Genomic DNA, 22,832 nt, shown 5'->3' with positions numbered 1-22,832 from the left:
TAATCCGATATTTGCCTTACATAAAATGAGAATGTTTGCCATAGTCATTACTCTGAATATCATGAGTGTATAATTTATATTGAGCAGTCATAAAGTGCACGAGTGTTATTCTATATGTAACAAATTGCTAAAGGTCAGTAGTTTCATTTTCCTATTAAAATTATCAAGCAGAACTGCCAACAAGTAACTATGTCGATCAATTTAAAATGTATATCCTGGGGGCGCCTGGGTGGCGCAGTCGGTTAAGCGCCCGACTTCAGCCAGGTCACGATCTCGCGGTCCGTGAGTTCGAGCCCCGCATCGGGCTCTGGGCTGATGGCTCGGAGCCTGGAGCCTGTTTCCGATTCTGTGTCTCCCTCTCTCTCTGCCCCTCCCCCGTTCATGCTATGTCTCTCTCTGTCCCAAAAATAAATAAACGTTGAAAAAAAAAAATTTAAAAAAAAAAATGTATATCCTGTGCCCTCCTTCATGCCCTGCTTGCTCTCTGTTGTGGGAGAATCTATTCAGTACTGAAAAAAGTATCTGTGTTGAAGCAAGTGACCCATACTGGATTTGAATAACGAAGCCAGTCTGAACTCTCTCTCAGTCGGTGGTCTCTAAGCAGAAGCACTGCTTCAGGCACCGGCCCAAGCAATGTTGGTCATTTTGTGATTTTCAAGGGCCAGGAGATGAAAACGCTTTCAAAATGTTTAGGTATTTTTATCACCAATGATGACAATTATCAATGTAGCTGCTCCTTGTAGAAATGGATGCTCTCTTCAGGCATAAACTGGTATAGGTTTCTGTTTAGAACTAAACTATATTAGAAGACTATTGCTTAAAAGTACAGAAAAAATTACATTTCCTTACATTTTGATAGAAATAGCCATTTCTTAAAGCCTCCTCCTTTGTGTCATGAGTATAAAGTTATACACTGTGAGTGCTATGTACTTAATGGCTACAACTGACAAATATAGAAATGAATGGAATTTTAATCCCTTTGGAATTAGCTTTTGGTATCAATTTTACTATGAAAAATAACTTTTTTTTTTTTTTTTTAATTTTAGGTTCTTCCTAAATACTATGACAACTGCCCATTTTTCTTCTGGTTCCATACATCTTTTATACAAAATAACAGGTATGGCTCTGATACAATCCAGTAGAAACAGCTTAATCTTCAAGGTCTGTGTAAAGTGCAAAGGCAAACCTTTTGCTGATTGCCATATGCTCAATTTCCAGAAACCAAGAATCCTCAAATTCCCCAATTCTTCACTGCCTTTCTCCTCTTAATCTGGTTATGTAAAATATATGACTATTCTTGGGAACTACCGTTGCATTATCCTCAAGGTCCATGCCCTAGGACTGTTTCACAGAAGTTAAAACATGTTCTGATCAGATCTGGAGTATGGTAATAAAGCCCTCCCATGCAAGTTGAGTAGGAGTCTGCTCAGTACCCTGTGGGAGGTCCTCCCAATGTGTTAATTTACCTACGACCGACCACCCACTAAATTCTGTGCCCCAAAGGAAGGCATCTTCTAGGGAAGCTTCAGCTAGTTTAAAGGTGATTAACACACTTAGATCTAGGACAGAAGTTAGAAGACACAGTAAGCATTAATGAAGACCGCTTTAATAGTCTCCCATTTAAAAATGACTTTCTTGGCATGACTGGGTGGCTCCAAGTCTTGACTTTGGCTCAGGTCATGATCTCACATTTGTGAGTTCAAACCCCGCATTGGGCTCTGTGCTGACAGCACAGAGTCTGCTTGGGATTCTCTCTCTGCCCCTCCCCTGTTCATGCTCTCTCTCAAAAAGAAAAGAAAAAAAAAAAACTTTCCCAGTTTAGTTATTAGAAAATCATTTTTAAGCTTATTTTTTAAAAAGTATATTGAGTGGGGGAGGGGCACAGAGAGAGGGAGACAGAGTCCCAAGCAGGATCCGCACTGTCAGCTCGGACCCCAAAGTGGGGCTTGACCCAAGACCCAGGAGATCATGACCTGAGCCGAAACCAAGAGTCAGAGGCTTAACCACCTGAGCCACCCAGGCACCTAGGAAAGTTTTTTAAAAAAAGTAATTATTGACTGAAGATTATTCCAAGAAAACTTCTACTTGTCTGGAAACTCATTCCTGAGTCTAGACATTCTCTAGAATTCTAGTGCTCTAATACTTTAAGGAGTATTTGTTCTTCAGCGCTGAAAATTTGAGGTGTATTGTTATCACCATACCGTAATCATCATCCAATACAAAAAGGGAAAAATATTCCAGAACCGGAGTTTTGAGGTAGCTGTGACTGTATGTGGCATGAATCGACAGTTCCCATTACATATAATCCCACCCTTTTCTTCAAATCTGACCACCTCCTCTCACACCTCGAGTCCAGTAAAGGCAACAGTAAGTTGAATATCTGGTCTACATCCTTCTGATGCACCTATTTAATGGATAGAGTGAACTTACAAACAATAAACTTTGACTCCCAACATGAGCCAAGCCCCTCAGTCGAGATCTGGGTGAAACTTCATTGGGTGTTACTCTTCCAAAGTGGTTCTTGCCACGGGGCACAATTTTTTCCTTTAAAACACATGGATCATACTAGAGAGGCAATGAGTTAGAAACCTATAAAAGTGAGGAGAGAAGTGATCTAATTTTCCCTACTGCTTGGTATAGCTGTTTTATTAGCTGCAAGGTGGTTAACTGGTCAAAAATGCCTCTGTCCTCATTTAAAAGACTCGGTATTTTATTACTTGGTTTTAATACACACCTAGTCTCTCTGGAGGATTTCACATGGCAATTTATTAATGTCAAATGTCCTTAATCCTATAAAAGGCAATGTGAAAAGAATCGGTGATGTGTAATTACACATCGGTGATGTGTAATCAGTAATGTGTAATTACTGATGATTAAGATTTGGTTGGCTGTGGAGAGGTGCGGGGAGCTGGCTAGAGGGGATCGGACAGAGGCTGCGACTAACCGTGGCAGGTGGGTCTCCTTTTTTACCCTTCTGTGCTTGCAACGATGTTTCTGCTTTTCTAGGCTTTATCTTTCAAGAAATGAACTGGATAATCCCCATAAACCAAAAACATGGAAAATTTACCGTCCAGAGTTTGCAGTCGAGGTATTTTTTGATGAGGTCGTAGCCGGTACCTAATTAAGTGTAGTTCCCTTTCTCGGACAGAATCATGTTCTTCACAATCCCTGCCACATATTTGTAGCTTCTAAACCTCCTTCCTTGCTGGTATACTTATATTTACATTCATGTACATATGTTTTTGCCAAACCTATTAAATACATACAAAGTAAAATCTCAAGGGTGCTTCTTACTTTCTGAAGGAGTTAGGTCATGTTTGTGAGAATTAACGTTCTTATGTACTGTGTTCCAAATTACCACTTTGAAGAACCTTTACATAACAAACCTTAAAATATTTAAGAATTATGATTCCTCCCAATAATCTGAGTTTACTTATCTAAAATACAAGTATTCCCTGCTTTGTTTTACATTTTAATTTCAGATCAGAAAGGTCACTTCTGTTTTCTTCCTCTGCTTGATTTAGATTGGCACAAAGACTTGCTTGTTTTCAACCCAGAAAACTGTGCACACAGGCAGACCCACCAGTGCATGGGCTAATTACACACGCAGACTTCGGGGAGGGCACAGGAATCTCGGTAAACACAAGCAGCAGTTACCGAATGTTCTATTTATTTTTGCACCTTCACGAGTGAAGTCAAAGGAAATGTTTGCCTAGAGAAATCTAGATTCTTTTAAAGTCCACCTCCTTCTTCACCAACCCTGCTCCCAGCCAAGTTCACTTAAGTTTAGGGAACTCTGTGGAGGAAGGTCATCTTTGCATTGTAAATATCGGTTAGTCCTGTGTCCCCAGGGAATCATTTTCTCTTACTATTTTATTCCAAGTACCTTCCCCGTCATTGTACCTTGACTGTCCTTATTTATGAACATGGCATGAAAGGTTCACTTTTTCCCTCCAGTCAGCCCACAAGGGGTCCCAGCTGCCAGTGCAGCAACCTACCTGAAGGCTCCTTTTGGAGGAAAAGTCTTTCAAGTTCTCAACGTGTTAGGACTACATTACTTCCTGTAATTTGTGATAGGAATGTGTTGCAGCAGAACAGCTGGTACTGTTTCCTTTAAATTTTTTTAATGTTTAATTTTGAGAGAGAGAGAGAGAGAGAGAGCGAGCGAGCAAGGGGGGAGGGGCAGAGAAAGGAGACACAGAATCTGAAGCAGGCTCCAGGCTCTGAGATGTCAGCACAGGGCTCAAACTCACAAATGGCCAGGTTATGACCTGAGCTGAAGTCAGATGCTTAACCAGCTGAGCCACTCAGATGCCCCTGTAATGTATCCTTTAAAACCCATGCAGCAGTGAGCCACAGCGGGCAGATCAGGTGGCAGGCTTAGGTCAGTGGGAAAATACCGAGCTGGCTCAGTGAGGAGCAGGAAGGTCTAGCCCTTCTCAATACTGGCAAGATGGAAGGAAGGAAACCCCCATTAAGTCTCTTGTTTTTTGAAATATCATAGCCGGGGTTTCTCTTCTCTAACCCTCTAAGGTGCATCAAGATTTCCTTGCCCTTATGAGGTGCCACACTATCGTGCTTTTGCTCCTATAAAGAGATTTTATGGGAGGTTTCCACCTTAGAACCCAATGTAAATACTTCCTTTGAACAACTCGAAAAACTTACATCATAATACATCAGAACAATACCAGTTTTCTTAAATAGAATTTACTACCCAGAATAGAATTATCCAAAACTGAATAGCAAGTTTCACTATTTTTTAGAAATAGAACAGCATCCTGCCCCATCAGAAACATCACAGGTACCACCTGGCAGAGGGAGATTAATGCTAGTGGGCCAAGTTTCACAACTGCAGTGTAATAAAGAATACATTTTGGTCAATTTACTTACAGTGAAATTATTTTACATCAGGAATGATGCTGACCAAAAAAAAAAAAAAAAAAATGCTCATTGCAATGAAGCCACCACCTTGAAACCTTACTATACTCTTAAGCAGTCCTGACAGTTGGTTCTTAGCATGTAAAATACTTAAAACAACTCATGTACTCAAATTTTAGGTAAATAATTTAATGATAGAACACCAGAATTGCTTTAAACACACAACTTCAACTTATTATTTTTGGAGTACAGATCTGAAATGGTACAAATTGTATTCAAATACTGAACCATGAATTAAGCAAATAGAATGGAAAAAAAAATTCCCCTGATTTAGGTTTCATTCCTTACTCTTTTCCTTGCCTTGGACTGCTACTATTGCAGATGTTTAGTTGGATCTTAAAAGGACAACGTATGAGAAGGTCCCCTGCCAACAGGCCTAACTCAGATGGGCTCACGGATTCTCAGGTAGCTCACTTCCTGCTGGAAGCCAGCCCCATTTTCTATTTTGCTTCGGTCCAGGCCTGTTCAGATGAAGCACCACTCAGTAGCTACTGACCACTTAAGGTATGGAGAGAAAAGGTAGAAAAATGATTTTCTTTCAAAGAAAACGCAGGTGGCTGACCAGCCATTGCTCCAGAGTCCATCAGGCACAACACTGAGCACCCCTCCCCAAATGTCCGCAGCAGCCCCAAGGGTCAGCATGTCACTTCCCTGACCCTCCTGCTTTGGGCATGTCAGAAGCTTTGCAGAACACAAAGCTTAAGGAAACTGGAGGTTTCACGCAAGGCTTTCATTGTGCCAACAATGACAGAAGCACACGGGACAGACACAGGTCAGCCTGCTTAAAAACACTTGTTACCGAGAGAGTCCTTGCTGGTCTTGGAGCAGCACGGAATGATGGGGCTTGCCTAAGTGGTGACAAGAAGGATCCTCTTAGACCAGGCGACCTGAGCTTCTGTGGTTGTTGTTAGTGCATACATATGGCAGAACTTAATTACTCGGCTTGTTTCCTTGCTTTATAAAGTCACCCCCTATATATAATCATCATGAGGATCCACTGACCGCTGGTACCAAATGTAAAAGGCTCCAACTCCGTAAGAAACATGGCAAGCAGTTACGGATCCCAAGATAAACTTCAGAAAGGGCCAGCCCCGACATCACTCACTGTGGAGGACACGCACTATGTTGTGTCCAGTTCCATCGGAGAGAGAACTTTGCCCACGAGCACCATCACTCAGTCACCAGCCAGGGAAAAGGGCTTCTCTTGGCTTTGGCACTCTGCTCCCTGGAAGGGTTTCTGATCAGTGGAGGCAATAAGTGAGTGTTCAAAAGTGGATCAACAGCCCATAGGTGGTCCAAAGGAATTCTCTGGAATCCCACCCAGGCCAGGACCCAGAGACAGAAGCTAAGGGCTGCTGTCAGTCATTGGTCTTCACAAAGCAAAGCAGCACAGTCCCCTCCCCTCAGCCCCTTCCTCAACCTAAAGCCCAGCAGAGGGGAAGTTCTTTGGGAGGGGAGAAGGGAAGTCGGCACAGGTAAGGCTACGCTGCTCTAGGCCTAAATCCCATCTAGAATGTGGCCCCATCTAGAAAATGAATAGCACTATTTTAACAGAACATCTTGGGAAATTCCAAGATGCTTACTCTAAACTTGTATCAGTAACACGGAAGCCACGCCAGTATGCAAGTGTGCTCTCCTCTACCAGTTCTAGATTGATATTTTAGTTTTCAAGCACCACAGGAAAACTTTTTAAAATTTTAGCCGCTTAGTGTAGTGCATGTGCTAAGCAGATTTTAAAAGAGACCCTACATCTACAATGAGTCAAGTATGCGTTTATAGCCATTTCATGAACATGGTTACCTCTGGGTTTTTCTGGTGAGATCTGAGACTAAACATGGAACCAGCCTTGCTTTTTTAACAACATGCAACCATCCAAACTGCATGGACACATACAGGTTTATGCAAAAGCCCTGACAGAACTATATTTAGCCTTTCATTGGACATAGGGGCCAGCGGCTCACCCTAAATGCCCCACCGAGGACAAGAGCAGCAACTTCTCTATTCAATTACAGGCAAAAATTATAGGATATAAAATAGAGGCTCTTCCATAAAGTTTAAGATTTGGGGTAGGATAAGGGAAGACCAAAAAATAAAATTCTTATGAAACCAAAGTAATTCTACATTGGTCTTGTACTCCACGAAACCCTGAGATGAACTGTCCTCAAACGCCGATACTTGGATCTAGGTACACCAGGACACTTCAGTATGCTTCAAACTGGCTCATCATCAACTTCCTGCTGTACTCGTAGGCCAAAAATAGCGCCCCATTGGCAGGGAATGCTCGAATCATAGTAGGTTTCAGTCCAGAATATAAGGCCGTTATTCCTAGAAGACAAAAAGTGACCCAAGTCTGAGACATCACGTGAAACTGCAGAGCACAGGGCTGTGTACCTACAAATCCAGACAACGCACTACAAACCAGTAGGTGATGGAAGAACTTCCTTCCAGGTTTCCCTGGACTAACAGGAACGAAACGGACTAATGGAAACAAGGACAAGCGTCAGGCCTCCCAGCAAAGCTGGCGAATGCTCAGGTAACACACACTAATCTCATGCCTGGTTCATCCCCAGGAAATGGATCAGGCAGAGCGGAGGCCTCACCTGGCAGCCCAGGGCTCCCGGGGGGCAGCGGCTTTGCGGCGTCCCCTGGGAGGGCAAGGACCATAAGGCATCGGGCAAAGAGCACGGGCACTTAAGTTCGAGTCCCGTGTCGACTGCTGGCACTGCCCAAGGTGGCTATGCAGATCCAGGTGGGTAAGGGAGGTGGGAGGACTCTGTGAAACTATCAAGTGTTCTGCAGCTTTGGGACATGAACCAAACTGTTTCCACACACCGTAACTGTGCTCTCGCTCAAAATCAAGACAGAAGGGCACCTGGGTGGCTCAGTCAGTTAAGCGTCCAACTCAGTTTTGGCTGAGGTCATGATCCCATCATTTGTGGAACTGAGCCCTGCGTCTGGCTCTGAGCTGACAGTTTAGAGCCTGCTTGGGATTCTCTCTCTCTGCCCCTCCCCCACTCATGTTCTCATTCTCTCTCTCTCCCTCCTCCCCTGCCCCCCCCCCAAAATAAACATTAAAAAAAAAAATCAAGGGCCACCGGGGTGGCTCAGTCTGTTAATCGTCTGACTTCAGCTCAGGTCATGACCTCACGGTTCGTGAGTTCGAGCCCCACATCGGGCTCTGTGCTGACAGCTCAGAGCCCGCTTCAGATTCTGTGTCTCCCACTCTCTCTGCCCCTCCCCTGCATGTGCTCTGTCTGTCAAAAATAAACAAACATTAAAAATTTTTTTTTTAAAAAATCAAGACAGAGAAGTTCACATCCCAAGTTGTATAGTGGATGCCAGAAGAACAGGTCTTGACTCACTAGTGGCATGAAACTGGCTTTATACAAACATCACCTGGAGAGTCTTTATATTCCTGTATAACTCTCAAAATTAATAGCAAATTGCCTTCAGGAGGACTTAGCATTAAGAATTTATTGCGCGTTCCTTTAAATCCCTCAGTGTCTCTGTTAGAGGTCGTTTCTGATACCATCTGTATTATGCAAAACAAATGGTGCGGCCTCAAAACATTCATCCCCTTGGACACAGACCGTATTTTAAAAATTCCCTCCAGGTGACTTAAAACAAAGACTCCTGGCCCAGAAGTGAAGAATAACAACTTCAAACATGGCTGAGAATGAAAGGAGTCTAAGGAAAGGGTGTGAAAACAGCACCAGGGCTGGAGAGAGGCGGCAGGGGGAGAGCGCAGCCACACTCCCTGATCGACCTCGGGAAGGTTGGCGGAGAAACGACCACACTGGACACACCTACTCTGTTTCTGCAATGAGCGGACTCACCTTCGTTTTTCACGATGCTTATCAAGGTTCCGACAAATCCTGCCTGTTTTCCAGACATGGAAAGGACTTGAATTCTGGATTTGACGCAATCCACTGGGTACACGGCCAGCCAGAGGCAGATTCCACCAACTCCACCGCTTAACATCAAAGGGACAGGGCCTAGGCGAGGAAATCAGCAAACAGCGTTTTGCCTCAAGAACAGCATTTCCAGAGGTCAGCGCAGCAGCGGCTGCAGGTAGGTGCAAATAAAATTGCTAACGCGCAGAGCACAGTCCTCAGAAGGAGCGGCCAAAGCTCTGCGGGCACAAGGTCCCTTGTGGCACTCGGGGTCGGCCCCTCATCGTGCCAGGTCCGTGCTGATCCCTGTGGCCTGTCTTCCAGAGGGCCGGCCCACACGGAAGCAGCACGCCCCGCCGGGAGGAATGAGAATGGTGGCCACTGAGACACAGGCCACGATCTCTTCACCTCTCTCACTCTCAAGTGTTTCGATATTTTAATGCCTCACGGCCCTGACTCTTCCTTTACCATGAAAACCCAAATTGTCTTATTAAGCACAACGGTGAAGCCTGGGAGCCTGCCGAACCCCACAGTGAAGTCCAAAACACTGAAGGGAGGTGTTTGAGAAAAAAAAGGAATCATTCATGGGAGCCAAACGTGGCCATGGTTTGTCATGAGTCATGACATGAGTCAAGCAGCTCAATAGGATTATCTAGAAAGGACTACACTTTTCAGCGCTCTGGAAACACTCTTGAGATTTATTACCAAGTTTTAAGCTTACTGCAAAATCCTTTATGGGCCATTCACCCATTTATTGGAGATTTCCCACAGGGAAGGTAATTTTGATATTCTCCCCTAACACATGTTATTCCAGTAAAGAAGTTTGGGATGCACGGCTTCATCCCCGTCCCGGGGACATTACCACACCAACAGGAGGGTGCCAAGTTCCCTGCCGGCCTCCAGAAACACCAGACAGACTCCCACAGCACACCTGGCCACCACGCCACTCTGGGGCGCAGCCCATCCCAGCCGACTGGGTCACCGTGGGCACACCTACCTAGTTCATCCTTCGATCTTCCTGATGCAAAAAACGACCTGCTCAGTTCGTAGCCGCCGAAGAAGAAGAAATAGCCTGGCACCTCTCGGAGTAAAGTGCTGGAGAGGCCGTGGTAGAAGCCCAAGGGGCCGTCCTTCCTGAGGACGCTCTTCACCACGGACCAGACTGTGCTGTGAGGAGACAGTGAGCCGCACTTAGGGCAGGCAGCGGCTGATTCTAGAAACCAAGGGACCCGGATCCTGAGAACAGAAGGCTTCTACGGAGAGGAAATCTCAGAGAAGCGCAGTCATTTTTAGGACCAGTGTTCTCATAAACTATCCGATGACAAAGACATTTCATTAAAGTGCATTTGTACAAAGCTGGGTGTGCCCGCCGCACCCCCCGCCAAGATTTCAACAGACTGCCAGAACCCCGTCTCACACGGAAGCATGGTGTTCACACATCCCAAGTGGGCTGGGGATCGAGCCTACTCAGCAAAGGAGGGCCTGAGAGTACACATGGAAAAGGAGTTCCCTGGAGTTTTGGAAAATCAGGGCCTCTGGCCGTGGACAAAACAAGCGACAGACCCGGACCAGAACGGACATGGCAAAGGGAGCTCACATAGTTCCTTTTGGCTAACTGCTGGGCTCACATCACATGCAATGACTTTTGTAGCACACACGAAGCAGAAGGAAAAGACGCAGACAGCACCAGGCATCACTCCCACCCCTCCCACCCAAGGACCCCTCTCTGGAGGGGCTCTTCAGGAATCTGCCCCACAGCTCCCCCCACCCCCGCCCCATGTAAAGGACCCTCCAAAGATGTGCAAATAAAATCCAACTTCCTTTGGCAAGCAGAGAAAGAGAGGTTTGTGAAAGCCAGATAAGCTTTTTTTTTTTTTTTATTTTTATATGGCTTGCATCCTCTGGCCCTCAATAAACAAATTCCTTAGTTCCTCATTTGAAAATAAAAAGTGCATTCATACATTCTAGAGGTCGTTATCAAAGATGTAAGAGAGCCAATCCCCATCTTTTTCCAAAGGCAAATGAGTGAAATTACAATAAGGAGCTGTACAAACTCAGCAAAAATAAAATGGTGTTGTATTTGCCCAGGCCCCTACCTCCCACCAGTCCTACCCTCCCCAACCTTTGTTTTGAACTGATGTGTACTGAGGCACTTGTTTTCCTCTGTGCTAGTACAGGGAAATGAACGGAGTAAATGTTACTTGAAGGCAAGACAAAGGAAGTTCTTAGAAATTCCTGGAGGGTGGGGCACCTGGGTGGCTCAGTCTGACTTTGCCTCAGGTCATGATTCATGGTTGGTGAGTTTGAGCCCCACATCAAGCTCTCTGCTGTCCTCAGAGAGCCGGCTTTGGATCCTGTGTCTCCTCCCTCTGCCCCTCCCTGCTTGTGCCCTCTCTCTCAAAAAAATTCCTGTAGGGCAAGAAGCACCAAGAATTTAGTTTTTCAAGAAGTAGGTATGCAATAATTTTTATTTCAAGCTGCTCAGAGCCTTGTAGCAGCTGGGATGCAGGACACTTTCTGCTAGACCCCTCTTCCTGACGGTGGGCACCATGGCAGGCTTTACCCATCAGAAAAACAGTACCAGAAACACCTGCTCAGTGCAGTGTAGAGAACCCCTCACTTCTCACTTAGCTCAGCAGGTGACCCTGGCTTGGACCAGTGGAGGATCAAACCGAAGGTAATAGAAGGCCCTTCAGAAGGCTTCCTCAGGCATCACCTATTGACCAGGTCCTTCCTGCAACTCAGCTCCCATTCTACAATGGGAATGTAACAAAGTAATTCAACTCAGTGCCTTCCGATCCAAGTTTTAACCCTAAGCTACTATACCCCTGCGTGGGCACTGCCACACCTAAAATACAGTCAACCAATATTTACTTTTGTGCAAGGTATCCATTTTCCTAAGTCTTTGGCCCCAAAATTTACTTTCTTAAAAGTACCTTAAACTACTAAGGGGCATGAGAGCAACTTTCTGGGTGTTGTTAATGTTCTACCTCTTGATCTGGGCCCTGGTTTCAACTATGTTTGTTTTAGCACTATAGAACCCCACACTTATGATTTCTGCATATGTATTATAGTTCAATAAAAAGTTTTAAAGACTTACATTTTTGGACCCCTAAGCTAGGACTAGATTCAAACTGGCTGTAATGAATCTCAAGGGTACAGGATATAGCGCTCTGTTATACAAACCCCATCCTCACTAGGAGGAGACTAACTCTGTAAATGGCTGATTTATCTGTTTTTTTCCCAGCAGATTTACAGACTTTGAGTAAACCACACTGACGAGAACTTTGGTCAGCCAGATGTTAAGATAAATAAACAAGTGTCGAGATTAACAAAGACAATAAATTGCTTGAGAATCCAAATAAATCATACTGTATATGACACACTCTCATGAGGTAACTAGAATCTATTTTAAAGACTGAAGGGGAAAAGGATAAAAAAAAGATTCAAAGGGTACATGTACCCCAATGTTTATAACAGCATAATGAACAATAGCCAAACTATGGAGAGAGCCCCAGTGTCCACTGACTGATGGATAAAGATGTAGCATGTGTGTAAATATATACACATTGCCATTTGCAATGATGTGGATGGAGCTAGAAGGTATTATGCTAAGCAAAACAAGCCCAAGAAAGACAAATACTATATTATTTCACTCATATGTGGAATTTAAGAAACAACACAGATGAACATGTGGGAAAGGCAGGGGAAGAGAAGGGAGGGAAACAAACAAGAGACAATGACAGAGAACAACCTACGGGTTGACAGAGGGAGATGGGTGGGGGGATGGGCTAAATGGGTGATGGGCATTAAGGAGGACACTTGGGATGAGCACTGGGCATCATAGGTCAGTGATGAATCACCTAATTCCACTCCTGAAACCAATACTGCACTGTATGTTAACTAAAATTTAAATTTTAAAAATTTTTGGAAGAATTTGCTTATAGAAAAAAGATAAAGAAGATTTAAACATGATTAACTAATGTGGCCTAATAGATGTATAGAATACTATGTTCAATAAATGAATATATGGTCTCATTAAAAGACTGAGGGGAAGGGCACCTAGGTAGCTCAGTTGGTTGAGTGTCAGACTCTTGACTTTGGCTCAGGTCATGGGATTGAGCCCGGTGTCGGGCTCAGTGCTGAGTGTGGATCCTGCTTGGGATTCATTCATATTCTCTCTCTCTCTCTCTCTCTCTCTCTCTCTCAAATAAATAAATAAATGAATAAATGAGGCAATATTTATTAGAAAAAAAAAGACTGAGGAGGATAGTGGGTTGATGGTCACAGAGTAGCTCACAAGGGCTCTGAGGAGTTTTTTTAGAACATGGGCCCTCTGTGGGTACATGTGAAGGATCAGGGAGGGAAGTAAGGAAGTTACCCCGGCATGTGGGGTGATCACCCATGTGAGACCTGGGAATGGCCATCAAATATTCATCTCAGAGCCCAAACTGATACTTATGAAGGCTCAGCTCTCAGACATGTTCCAAAGCTGTCTGCTATGTGCCTCCTACACAGCTGGGGATCATGCCTCACGCACTCAACACGCCAAGAGCAGTATTAGCTCCTGGCTTACTTCCCAGCTATTAAATATCTGCCTACAATGCTCTGATGTGGGGGCAGGGGTGGGTGCAGCCATCACAGGCAGTCTGTCCAGAAAGTTATCCTCTGGCAGGGGAAAGAGTTCTGAAAACAGTATTTTGGAGTAGATAAATCCATTTCTCTCAGTTTGAGTACAATATAAAATATACAAATACTGCACCAAGGCAACAGAGACCCAACACTTGTGCCCAAGCAATGCTTACTTATGGCTTCTGGCTATCTTTCCTGACGACTCCATTTCATGCATGGTCTGTAGTCGGCACTTCACGAGTTCAGTGGGGCAAAGCACGAGAGCAGCAAAGGCAGAGGCGAAGGAACCAGCAGCCGCGTTCTGCAGATCACTGGAAGGAGACAAGCAGTTATTCATTCATTCAGCATTCACCATGCAGAGCACTCGCGCAGTGAGGGACAGCCACCATCAAAGAGAGGAACACTTGGGAACCTGCACGTGGTGTTTCATCTAAGGGTCTCACAACCCTGGGAGGCTGACAGCAACACCCCAACTGTCATGTGGCAACACAACACACAGAATACGTAGAACGCATGCTACTACCAAGTAGCAATACTAGGATTCAAACGCAGGTCTGCCTGACTGCAAAACCCATGCTCCTTTCATCAGTCACAGTGCTATGCACCGAATGTATCCCCCACCCCCAAATTTCTATGCTGAAGCCTTAATCCCAAATATGCTGGTATTTCCGGAGGGACTTTGGGAGGTAATTAGATGGAGAGGAAATCGCAAGGGTAGAACCCCCAGGATGGAATTAGTGTTCTCATAAGAGACCACCTAGCTCTCTCTCCACCCACTGAGGACACAGCAAGAAGGTGTCCCTCTACAAACCAGGAAGTGGACCCTTACAAGACACCAAATCAACCAGCACTATGACCTTGGGCTTTCCAGTCTCCAGAACTGTGAGAAACAAAGGTTTGTTTAAACCACCCAGTTTGCAGCCACTCTGGAAAACAGTGTGGAGGTTCCTCAAAAAATTAAAATTAGATCTACCCTATGACCCAGCAATAGCACTCCTAGGAATTTGCCGAAGGGATACAGGAGTGCTGACGCACAGGGGCACTTGTACTCCAATGTTTATAGCAGCACTTTCAACAATAGCCAAATTATGGTAAGAGCCTAAATGTCCAAGAATGGATAAAGAAGATGTGGTTTATATACATAATGGAATACTACTTGACAACGAGAAAGAATGAAATCTGGCCATTTGCAGCAACATGGATGGAACTGGAGAGTGTAATGCTAAGTGAAATAAGTCAGGCAGAAAAAGATAACCATGTTTTCACTCATATGTGGATCCTGAGAAACTTAACAGAAGACCAGGGGGGAGGAAATGGGGGGGCGGGGAAAGTTACAGAGAGGGAAGGAGGCAAACCATAAGAGACTCTTAAATACTGAGAACAAACTGAGGGTTGATGGGGGGGTAGGGGAGAGGGAAAAGTGGATGATGGGCATTGAGGAGGGCACCTATTGGGATGAGCACTGGGTGTTGTATGGAAACCAATTTGACGATAAATTATATATATGTATAAAAAAAATAAACCACCCAGTTGATGGTATTTTGTTACAGCATCCAGAAGTAAGACACAATGACATATAAAACAAAATCAAAAGGGGGGGGGGGAGGAAGAGAAGGGGGTGGGGAGGGAGGAGAGAGGAAAAAAATCATACTCCCACCACCACCCCAAAGGCACCCGTTATTAATACTTCAGAGTATCTGCCACTAAGCTTTATAAAACTAGGTTCCAAGGCTATCCCCACATGCCCAAAAATCCAACCTGGAGCAACCAGATATGTAACGTAACTGCCCAGATGAAAGCCCGGGATGAATTTTTAACCATGAAGCTGCTCATCGCAAAGTGTCTTCCCAGTTCCACTGACCTCCTGACCTCAGCAACAGAGGGCACCGGGAAGTTGCAATAGTACTGAAGGAGGGGGTGAAGCCAGTGCCAGTCAGCAAGCTCGACGGTTGGAGGCAAAAAGGCTAAGTCGGAAATCTAAATGGAGGAACGCACAGAAACCGGAAGTATTCACCTCACCTCAAAAGGGTTTGGTACCACTGGCCACAGTCACCAGCAGGGCTGTGAAACTGATGTCCGATGAGTCCAAAAATATGGGGAAAAGCCTGAGAAATCTGTGAGTGTTCATGGGGGCCAGAATAAGACCCTTTCCAACCCGGGCAGTGTTCTGCCACAGGAGCTCAGCTGGCCCATGGGGTTGGGCAAGGAAGCAGCAAGAGGCTCACAGCAGGACAGTGGGCTCCCTGACACTCCCCCGTTAAATGCCAGCATACCACTGTCACTGGACAACTGGGATGACACCCCCTCCGGGGGGTAAGCCCCCCAGCTGACTGCCCTGGGTGGAGATCCCAACAATTTTCCTCCAAACCATGAGCAAGAGCCTAATAGACCTAACATGTTCACTCATCCTCAAGTTATGTCCAACAGTTACATAAACTGACGTCAGACGTTAGTATAAAATCAAGGGCTTCCTCCAATCTCAGCCCCCTCTCCTATCCCCAGGTGACCTGGCCTCAGTGCTGCGGGCAGACAGGAGGAGGGTGCCCCGGGTCCAGCCGGTCGGCTGCACACCCAGGTCTCAGAATAGCTGGCCTGGAGGGAGGCGTCTTCCAGGAGCAAGATGCTGCTTTGAGTAGAGACTTGCTTTTCATTTCAGAGAATTAAATATCAGCCCATCACCTGGTGAGAGCCAGACACAAGACTATCCTTGCTCTCAGCTTCTAGTGTGTGGAAAGTGCCCAACACCACTCACACTGTTCCTTCCCTGCCTTTTACTCCTGCTTAGCTGGTTGTCAACGCCAAAGCTTCAGGGGGTTTCTGTGGTCTTTCAGCCAGCCTGCAGATCCATACCTGGTCTCCCTCAGGGACTCTCTGTCAACTTGCGACAGGCGACAGTCAATTAGGGTCATTAACCAGAGTTGCCAAGTTTGCCGGAACAGAGGCGGCATCAATAAATGGGGACATCTATCAATCTAAGACACAATAATGGCTCAGCCACCTGAAGGAACACCGAGCATGCTGTTCCAGTGCAACAACAAGGCAAATCAGGTGTGCAATAGACTTTGGCTCTCTGATAAATACTCTCATCTTCCAGGGCACTAAATAAGGTAGGCCGGCCCAAGGCTGCACCTGCTGTAAAGGCGTTCAGAACTGGAACTGAAGCCTCAGTAGGCCTAGGATGGGGTTTTGTAAGAATCCGCTGTTTGTCACCCCTTCAACAAACAAGTACCTGGACACGCCTGCTGTGTTTAGACCCCATGCAGCCAAAGGTCAAAGGAGAACATGACTCAGGGTGGAATTTAAACCATGGACGGACAAATATTTACGACTTTGCTGAAATTCACAGTAGTTTCTTCCAAGCAGTGCTTTCCTTTCACTGCTTCTGCTGATTTATCTTTTCTCTAGACCTGACCCCTACCCACGGTCCAGAGCCCCGACTCTGGTCTTAGGGAAAGAACACCAGATGGGGGCCCAGAAGGCATGGGTTTGAGTCCTGCTGTTATGAGCTCAGATAATATGATCCTAAGCCTGCCAGGATCTGCATGAAATTCCCCCCATCTGTAACACAATTAACACCATCCACCGGCTTTGCTGCTCTCGCAGGACATCAGTGAGGGCTAAAAACAAAAACAAAAAACACAACAAAAACAAACCAAAAAACCACGATAGCCGTGGGAGTCATAGCTCTGTCAACTCTAAGGTAGCATCTAAGGTAGCGTTTTCCCAAGAGGCAATAACTACACACTGTTCTGAATGATGAAAAAGCAGCCCTTTCCCACACCAAGACCAAAAAAAGAGGAGGGTGCTGGGTTAGGCCAAGTGAAATAGGCCAGCTTCTTTGTTGCAGGACTTCCTCCGGGACCTCATGTGGCTGCTGTCTTCTCTGCAAGGCGTTCTCCTCTGGGGATGCTGCAGGGGACCTAAACCCCAGGTCTCCTCATGTAGAAAGTCTCCCCCCTTGAGCAGGGAGGGCGACACTCACTACAGTGTTCTTCCCATCAGTCTCTATCATGAGATCCCACCTTCTCCTTGTTTGTTTCTTGCGTATTTCTTCATCTGTTTTTCCTGACCCCTCTGTGCTGGAAGGTCCTAGAATCGGTGTGCAGCCCCCTACAGAAGCTATCTCCCTGGGTGATTTCATCCAGTCCCCTTAAAAAACAAGTTCCATCCATCAAGACAAAATTCCCGCCTGCAAAAGGGCACGTCTTAAAGACCACTAGGCACCTCCAGGGAACTTCTGGACAAAAGGGACCTACTTTTCGTCAAGTGGGACCCGAGTTGCAATAGGGTTTCCAGTTCCTACCAATACAACCCATAAGAACCATGCAGCTGATACAATTTAAGTGATTTTAAAAAATTCAACGTCGGGGCGCCTGGGTGGCGCAGTCGGTTAAGCGTCCGACTTCAGCCAGGTCACGATCTCGCGGTCCGTGAGTTCGAGCCCCGCGTCAGGCTCTGGGCTGATGGCTCAGAGCCTGGAGCCTATTTCCGATTCTGTGTCTCTCTCTCTCTCTGCCCCTCCCCCGTTCATGCTCTGTCTCTCTCTGTCCCAAAAATAAATAAACGTTGAAAAAAAAAATTTTAAAAATCCAACGTTCAGAAAAGGGATGGCTACACATCCCAGTGTTTCCCGAGTTCTTCCTAGTTGCTGTGTACGTAAATATCCATGGGAGGGCCAAGCACGTGGCAGAGTCTGACGTTTGGTGCAGACACGGCCACACAGGTTCATCTCCATCTTCTGAGGTGCTGCTGACTCTTCCTAAAATTCCAAGGGTCTCTCAGACTGGCTCAGGCAGCTTCTTCCAATCCTCCGCATTTTGCCGATGAAGTGGAATCCCAAACGTGGCTCCCAGGCTGCATCTGTGGCTCTGGTCCAGCACCTGTGCCCACAAGAGAAGTAGTACCACCTGCAGCATCTGAAAAGCATCTTCGTGAAGGACACCAATACGTAAGGGTGTCTCCTTCTCCATGGTACATTACAGGCAATCCTCATCCTGCAGAATTCGTGGTTTGCAAGTTTTATAGGATGACAACGTATTCCTCCATAACCAGAGAGAAAGTGGGTTATTTTAAAAAAGGAAACGTCCTTCCCATAAGGTATCACAAAAATCTTGACTATACAACAACGATGTCTTTTAAATTTTTTTTTAATGTTTATTTTATTTTTGAGACAGTGAGAAAGAGAAAGACAGAGCATTAGCAGGGGAGGGGCAGAGAGAGAGGGTGACACAGAATCCGAAGCAGGCTCCAGGCTCTGAGCTGTCAGCACAGAGCCCGACGCAGGGCTTGAACCCACGAACTGTGAGATCATGACCTGAGCCAAAGTCGAACGCTCAACTGACTGAGCCACCGGGCACCCCCAACAAGGTTGTCTTTTGAAACAAACTGAGCAGGTGTTAGTGCCCACGACTCACCTTAGCTTGGCCTGCTTTTCCAATCCAACCACTTTCCGCACCACCTGTTGGCAGAAGCCGTAGCACATGAAGAGGACAGAGTTCTCAGCGATGTTGGCAATCAGCGCTGGGCTGGTCCCCTTGTAGAAGCCGCGGAAGCCCACTTGGGAGTAGGTTTTCAGGCAGCAGTCGGTGAGGCCCCTGTACAGGTCGGGGAACGTCTGCATCTTCACTTTCACGGTGTCAAAGGGCTGCCCGGTCAGTACACATGCCGTGCCCCCTACAACCAGGACAGAAATCTCCAGCACGAGTCTACGTGTGTTAGAGTGCAGCCTCAAATACCCGCAGAAACGAGAGGGGAGCAGCCTACCCCAGGGCTTACTTACACTTGTGTTCATTCGACTTCTTCCTCCCCCAAACCTTCGAGCCCAGTCCAATAAACAACACAGGGTCCCCAATGTGCCCGGCACCCAGCTACAGCCCTGAAAGAGCTCACCCTCGGTAGGAGACTGATGTGTGTTCAACAGTCAAAACCAGAGGATGCAAAAGAGTGGAGTGTGTTCTCGGGTGTCAGCAGTGGGGTTAGAGGGACCTGGGCTTGAGGCCTGGCTCTGCTGTGATATCCCAGACAAGCAATACCAATTCTGAGCCCTGGTTCCTCAATCAGCACGAGGATTAAATAAAAATGGATGAAAAGACTTAACGTAATGGCTGCTGCACAAGTGGTTAATAAATAGCACTTAGTCTCTGTGTACATACAACCATATAAAAGGAAGGGAAAGGAAGTCTGGCAGGAGCTAATCACTCCCCTTTGCCTAATGCCCAGCCGTACTGATGATTATCCGAAAAACAGAGGAATAAGCAATAGGTAAAGACGACAAAGAGTCTGGCCAATCGCTAAAGAGCTAAACTTTGACTCTGCTGAGTACAAATCACATATTTTTGCACTTTTATACTGTAAGACATTAGAAAACAGCAAGATCAAAACTGTGTTAGATGACTTCAATAAAAATTCTGAACATAAGGGAAATAACGAACTATAACCACCCTGTGATATCCCAGACCCCGGACTGGGTCAGCATTTGTGAAATGCCACAAGACTTCCTTCTTCCTGGGGCCTAAGAGGCCACCGTAGCTCAGACATTCCCTGCTTGTGTCAGGAAACATAGCCATCGGATGAAGTTTTTAAAGCTTCATCAAAACTGAAGTCTTATATTAAATATTTAAGGAATGCAACTTCATAATTTGACATTACACATAGTTACCCCAACTAAACTGTGCAAAGCAAAGATAAGAGAGGTCCTGTCTCAAATGACCCCCCCAAGTAATTACTGGCAGATAAAAAGACATTTTCAAGGAGTTCTGAAAACTGAGCTCTTCTCTTAAGCAATCACAGGTGTGATCTCTGGGACCCTCTCCCTACTGTTCATTTGTTCTAGGAGAGTAATGATACATTCCCACTGAATTAGTAGTTCTGAATTAGTAGAATATAATTCAATAAGAGGTTACTACCATTAGGGTTATTCTTTGCCAGGTATTGAGACGAATAAAATAAGACCCTAAATCAAAAAATAATTTAATCATTTGAAAAGAGGAGGTGAATGTCAGCATGTTTAAAGAGGATACATAATCTAGGTAATCTAGGTAACCTAGATGCAGATACACTGAATAAAGCATTCAATTCAGAGCATCACAATTTTAACTGGAAGTTTCCATATTTTAACCCAGTCATCCCAAACAGTTCCACATCACAGGTTGCTAATAGACACATTTGTTGCATATCTGTAACAGTTACATTTCCAACAGAGAGAAGGTAGGTAGCTAGCACATTTTCAAATGCTTACAACAATTGTCTCCTCTCATCTATGGAGGTAAGTTGACTCTCCTGTAATTTACCACAAATGACACTGTCGAGGCACTGCTGAGCCCCACTCATATGGATGAGGACTACTCTGAACATCAGCACCAGTCACTGAGACCTAGTAGGTGCTTAGATACCCATCAAGTATCCACGAAGCTATGAATAATTTACAGGAATATTTCTCCACTTACTTAGAGCAGAGACCTCTGATCATCTCATTCTCCCTGAGAGACAAGTAGAAACAGCATCTACATTTTTTTGTAGGTATCCCAACAGGCCCTGCATTTTATTCCGCAAGACAGGCACTCAGACCATGGTACACTCTACATTTCACCAAGGTCAGTGTTGTGGGTTTTCTCTGCTCTACACAACTGAGTCAGCAATGACTGGCAGGGCAGGGATGGTGTCAGTGGTGAAAGTGGGGAAGATAGAGCTAAAGACCAAAAAGCAGACCCTTGACCACCCTGTCCACCTATGCAAAACAGAGAATCTCAAACTCAATGGAAGCACTCAATAAATGTTCTGTTTAACAGCACTGGAAGCATAGCATTTTTAAAATATTCTAATGAAAAATGCTCTTGATGGACTAAATCCTCCAGTCAAAAGACACAGGGTAAGGAGGCTTGGCTGGCTTAGTTGGTAGAGCATGTAATGCTTGATCTCAAGGTTGTGAGTTCAACTCCCATGCTGGGTGCAGAGTTTACTTAAAGAAAAAAAGAGGGGGCGCCTGGGTGGTTCAATCAGTTAAGCGTCCCGACTTCGACTCAGGTCATGATCACACAGTTCGTGAGTTTGAGCCCTGCATCAGTCTCTGCACTGACAGCTCGGAGCCTGGAGCCTGCTTCAGAGTCTGTGCTCCTCTCTTTCTCTGACATTCCCCTGCTAGTGCTCTGTCTCTCTCTCGGTCTTAAAAATAAATAAACATTAAAAAAAGAAAAAAAGACACTGGGTGACTGAATCAATAACACACACACACACACACACACACAACATCTATATGCTGCCTACAAGAGACTCACTTCAGACCTAAACACACATACACTGAAAATAAAGGGGTAGAAAAACATTTAACATACAAAATAAGGCCAAAAAAAAAAAAAAGCTGGAGTGGCAATACTTACACAAAATACTGTAAAACAAACACTGTAGCAAGAAACAAAGAAGGGCACTAGATCACGATAAAGGGATCAATCCAACAAAAGGATATAACATTTATAAAGAGCTATGCATCCAACACAGGAACACCTAAATACATAAAGCAATTGTCATAAAGGGAAAAACTGACAGTAATATAATAGTAGAGGGCTTTAACACCCCAATTACATCAACAGATCACCCAGCAGAAAACAAAGAAACAGTGATTCTGAATAAAACATTAGACCAGTTGAACATAACCTATACACACAGAACATTCCATCCAAAAACAGAAGAATACACATCCTTTTCAAGTACACATAGAACATTCTCCAGAATAGATCTTATGTTAGGCCACAAAACAAATCTCAATACATTTTAAGAAGACTGAAATCAGGGCACCTGGGTGGCTCAGTAGGTTAAGTGTCCAACTCTAAATAGCAGCTCAGGTCATGATCTTGCAGTTGTGAGATCGAGCCCCACATTGACTCCACACTGAGCAGGAAGCCTACTTGGGCATTCTCTCTCTCCCTCTCTCTCTGCCCCTCCCCTACTCGCTCATGTGTGTGCACACGCTCTCTCAAAATAAAATTTAAAAAGACTGAAATCATATCAAGCATCTTTTTGACCACAACAGTATGAAACTTGAAACTAATCACAAAAACAAGACAAAGAAGAAACGAATACAGGGAAGCTAAACATAAGCTACTAAACAATGACTGGGTTGACCAAGAAATCAAAGGAGAAATTTAAAAAAGCATGGAGACAAATGAAAATGAAAACAAAATGATCCAAAATCTTTGGGATGCAGCAAAAGTAACTCTAAGAGGGAAAATTTATAGCAATACAGGCCTACCTAAAGAAACAAGAAAAATCTCAAACAATCTAAGCTTATACCCTAAAAGAGCTAGAAAAAGAATGAAACCCAAAGACAGTAAAAGGAAAGATCAGAGCAGAAATATGAAAGACTAAAAAATAAAA

General features: G+C 45.1%; 2 protein-coding genes across 12 annotated transcripts in view; one reads left to right on the top strand and one right to left on the bottom strand.

The window, feature by feature from the left end:
- The window catches only part of LOC123596467 (phosphatidylinositol 3,4,5-trisphosphate 3-phosphatase TPTE2-like), a 166,816-nt gene extending 163,535 nt beyond the window's left edge, over positions 1–3,281 (top strand). For all 8 annotated transcript variants that reach the window (XM_045474985.1, XM_045474959.1, XM_045474976.1 and 5 more), the window contains 2 exons: positions 1,047–1,117; positions 3,007–3,281. In XM_045474985.1, coding sequence (XP_045330941.1) covers positions 1,047–1,117; positions 3,007–3,121 — 186 coding nt within the window. In that variant the 3' untranslated portion in view covers positions 3,122–3,281. The remainder of the gene's footprint in view (positions 1–1,046; positions 1,118–3,006) is intronic.
- Positions 3,282–5,046: 1,765 nt separating this feature from the next.
- The window catches only part of SLC25A15 (solute carrier family 25 member 15), a 64,923-nt gene continuing 47,137 nt past the window's right edge, over positions 5,047–22,832 (bottom strand). For all 4 annotated transcript variants that reach the window (XM_045475041.1, XM_045475042.1, XM_045475040.1 and 1 more), the window contains 5 exons: positions 18,878–19,136; positions 13,637–13,774; positions 9,829–9,998; positions 8,775–8,933; positions 5,047–7,263 (listed from right to left, as the gene is read on the bottom strand). In XM_045475041.1, the coding sequence (XP_045330997.1) occupies positions 7,139–7,263; positions 8,775–8,933; positions 9,829–9,998; positions 13,637–13,774; positions 18,878–19,136 (851 nt within the window). In that variant the 3' untranslated portion in view covers positions 5,047–7,138. The remainder of the gene's footprint in view (positions 7,264–8,774; positions 8,934–9,828; positions 9,999–13,636; positions 13,775–18,877; positions 19,137–22,832) is intronic.

This window comes from Leopardus geoffroyi, chromosome A1, assembly GCF_018350155.1.
Source record: "Leopardus geoffroyi isolate Oge1 chromosome A1, O.geoffroyi_Oge1_pat1.0, whole genome shotgun sequence".
In the NCBI taxonomy this organism is placed as follows: Eukaryota; Metazoa; Chordata; class Mammalia; order Carnivora; family Felidae; genus Leopardus; species Leopardus geoffroyi.
This window is presented reverse-complemented; position numbering and strand designations above follow the sequence as displayed.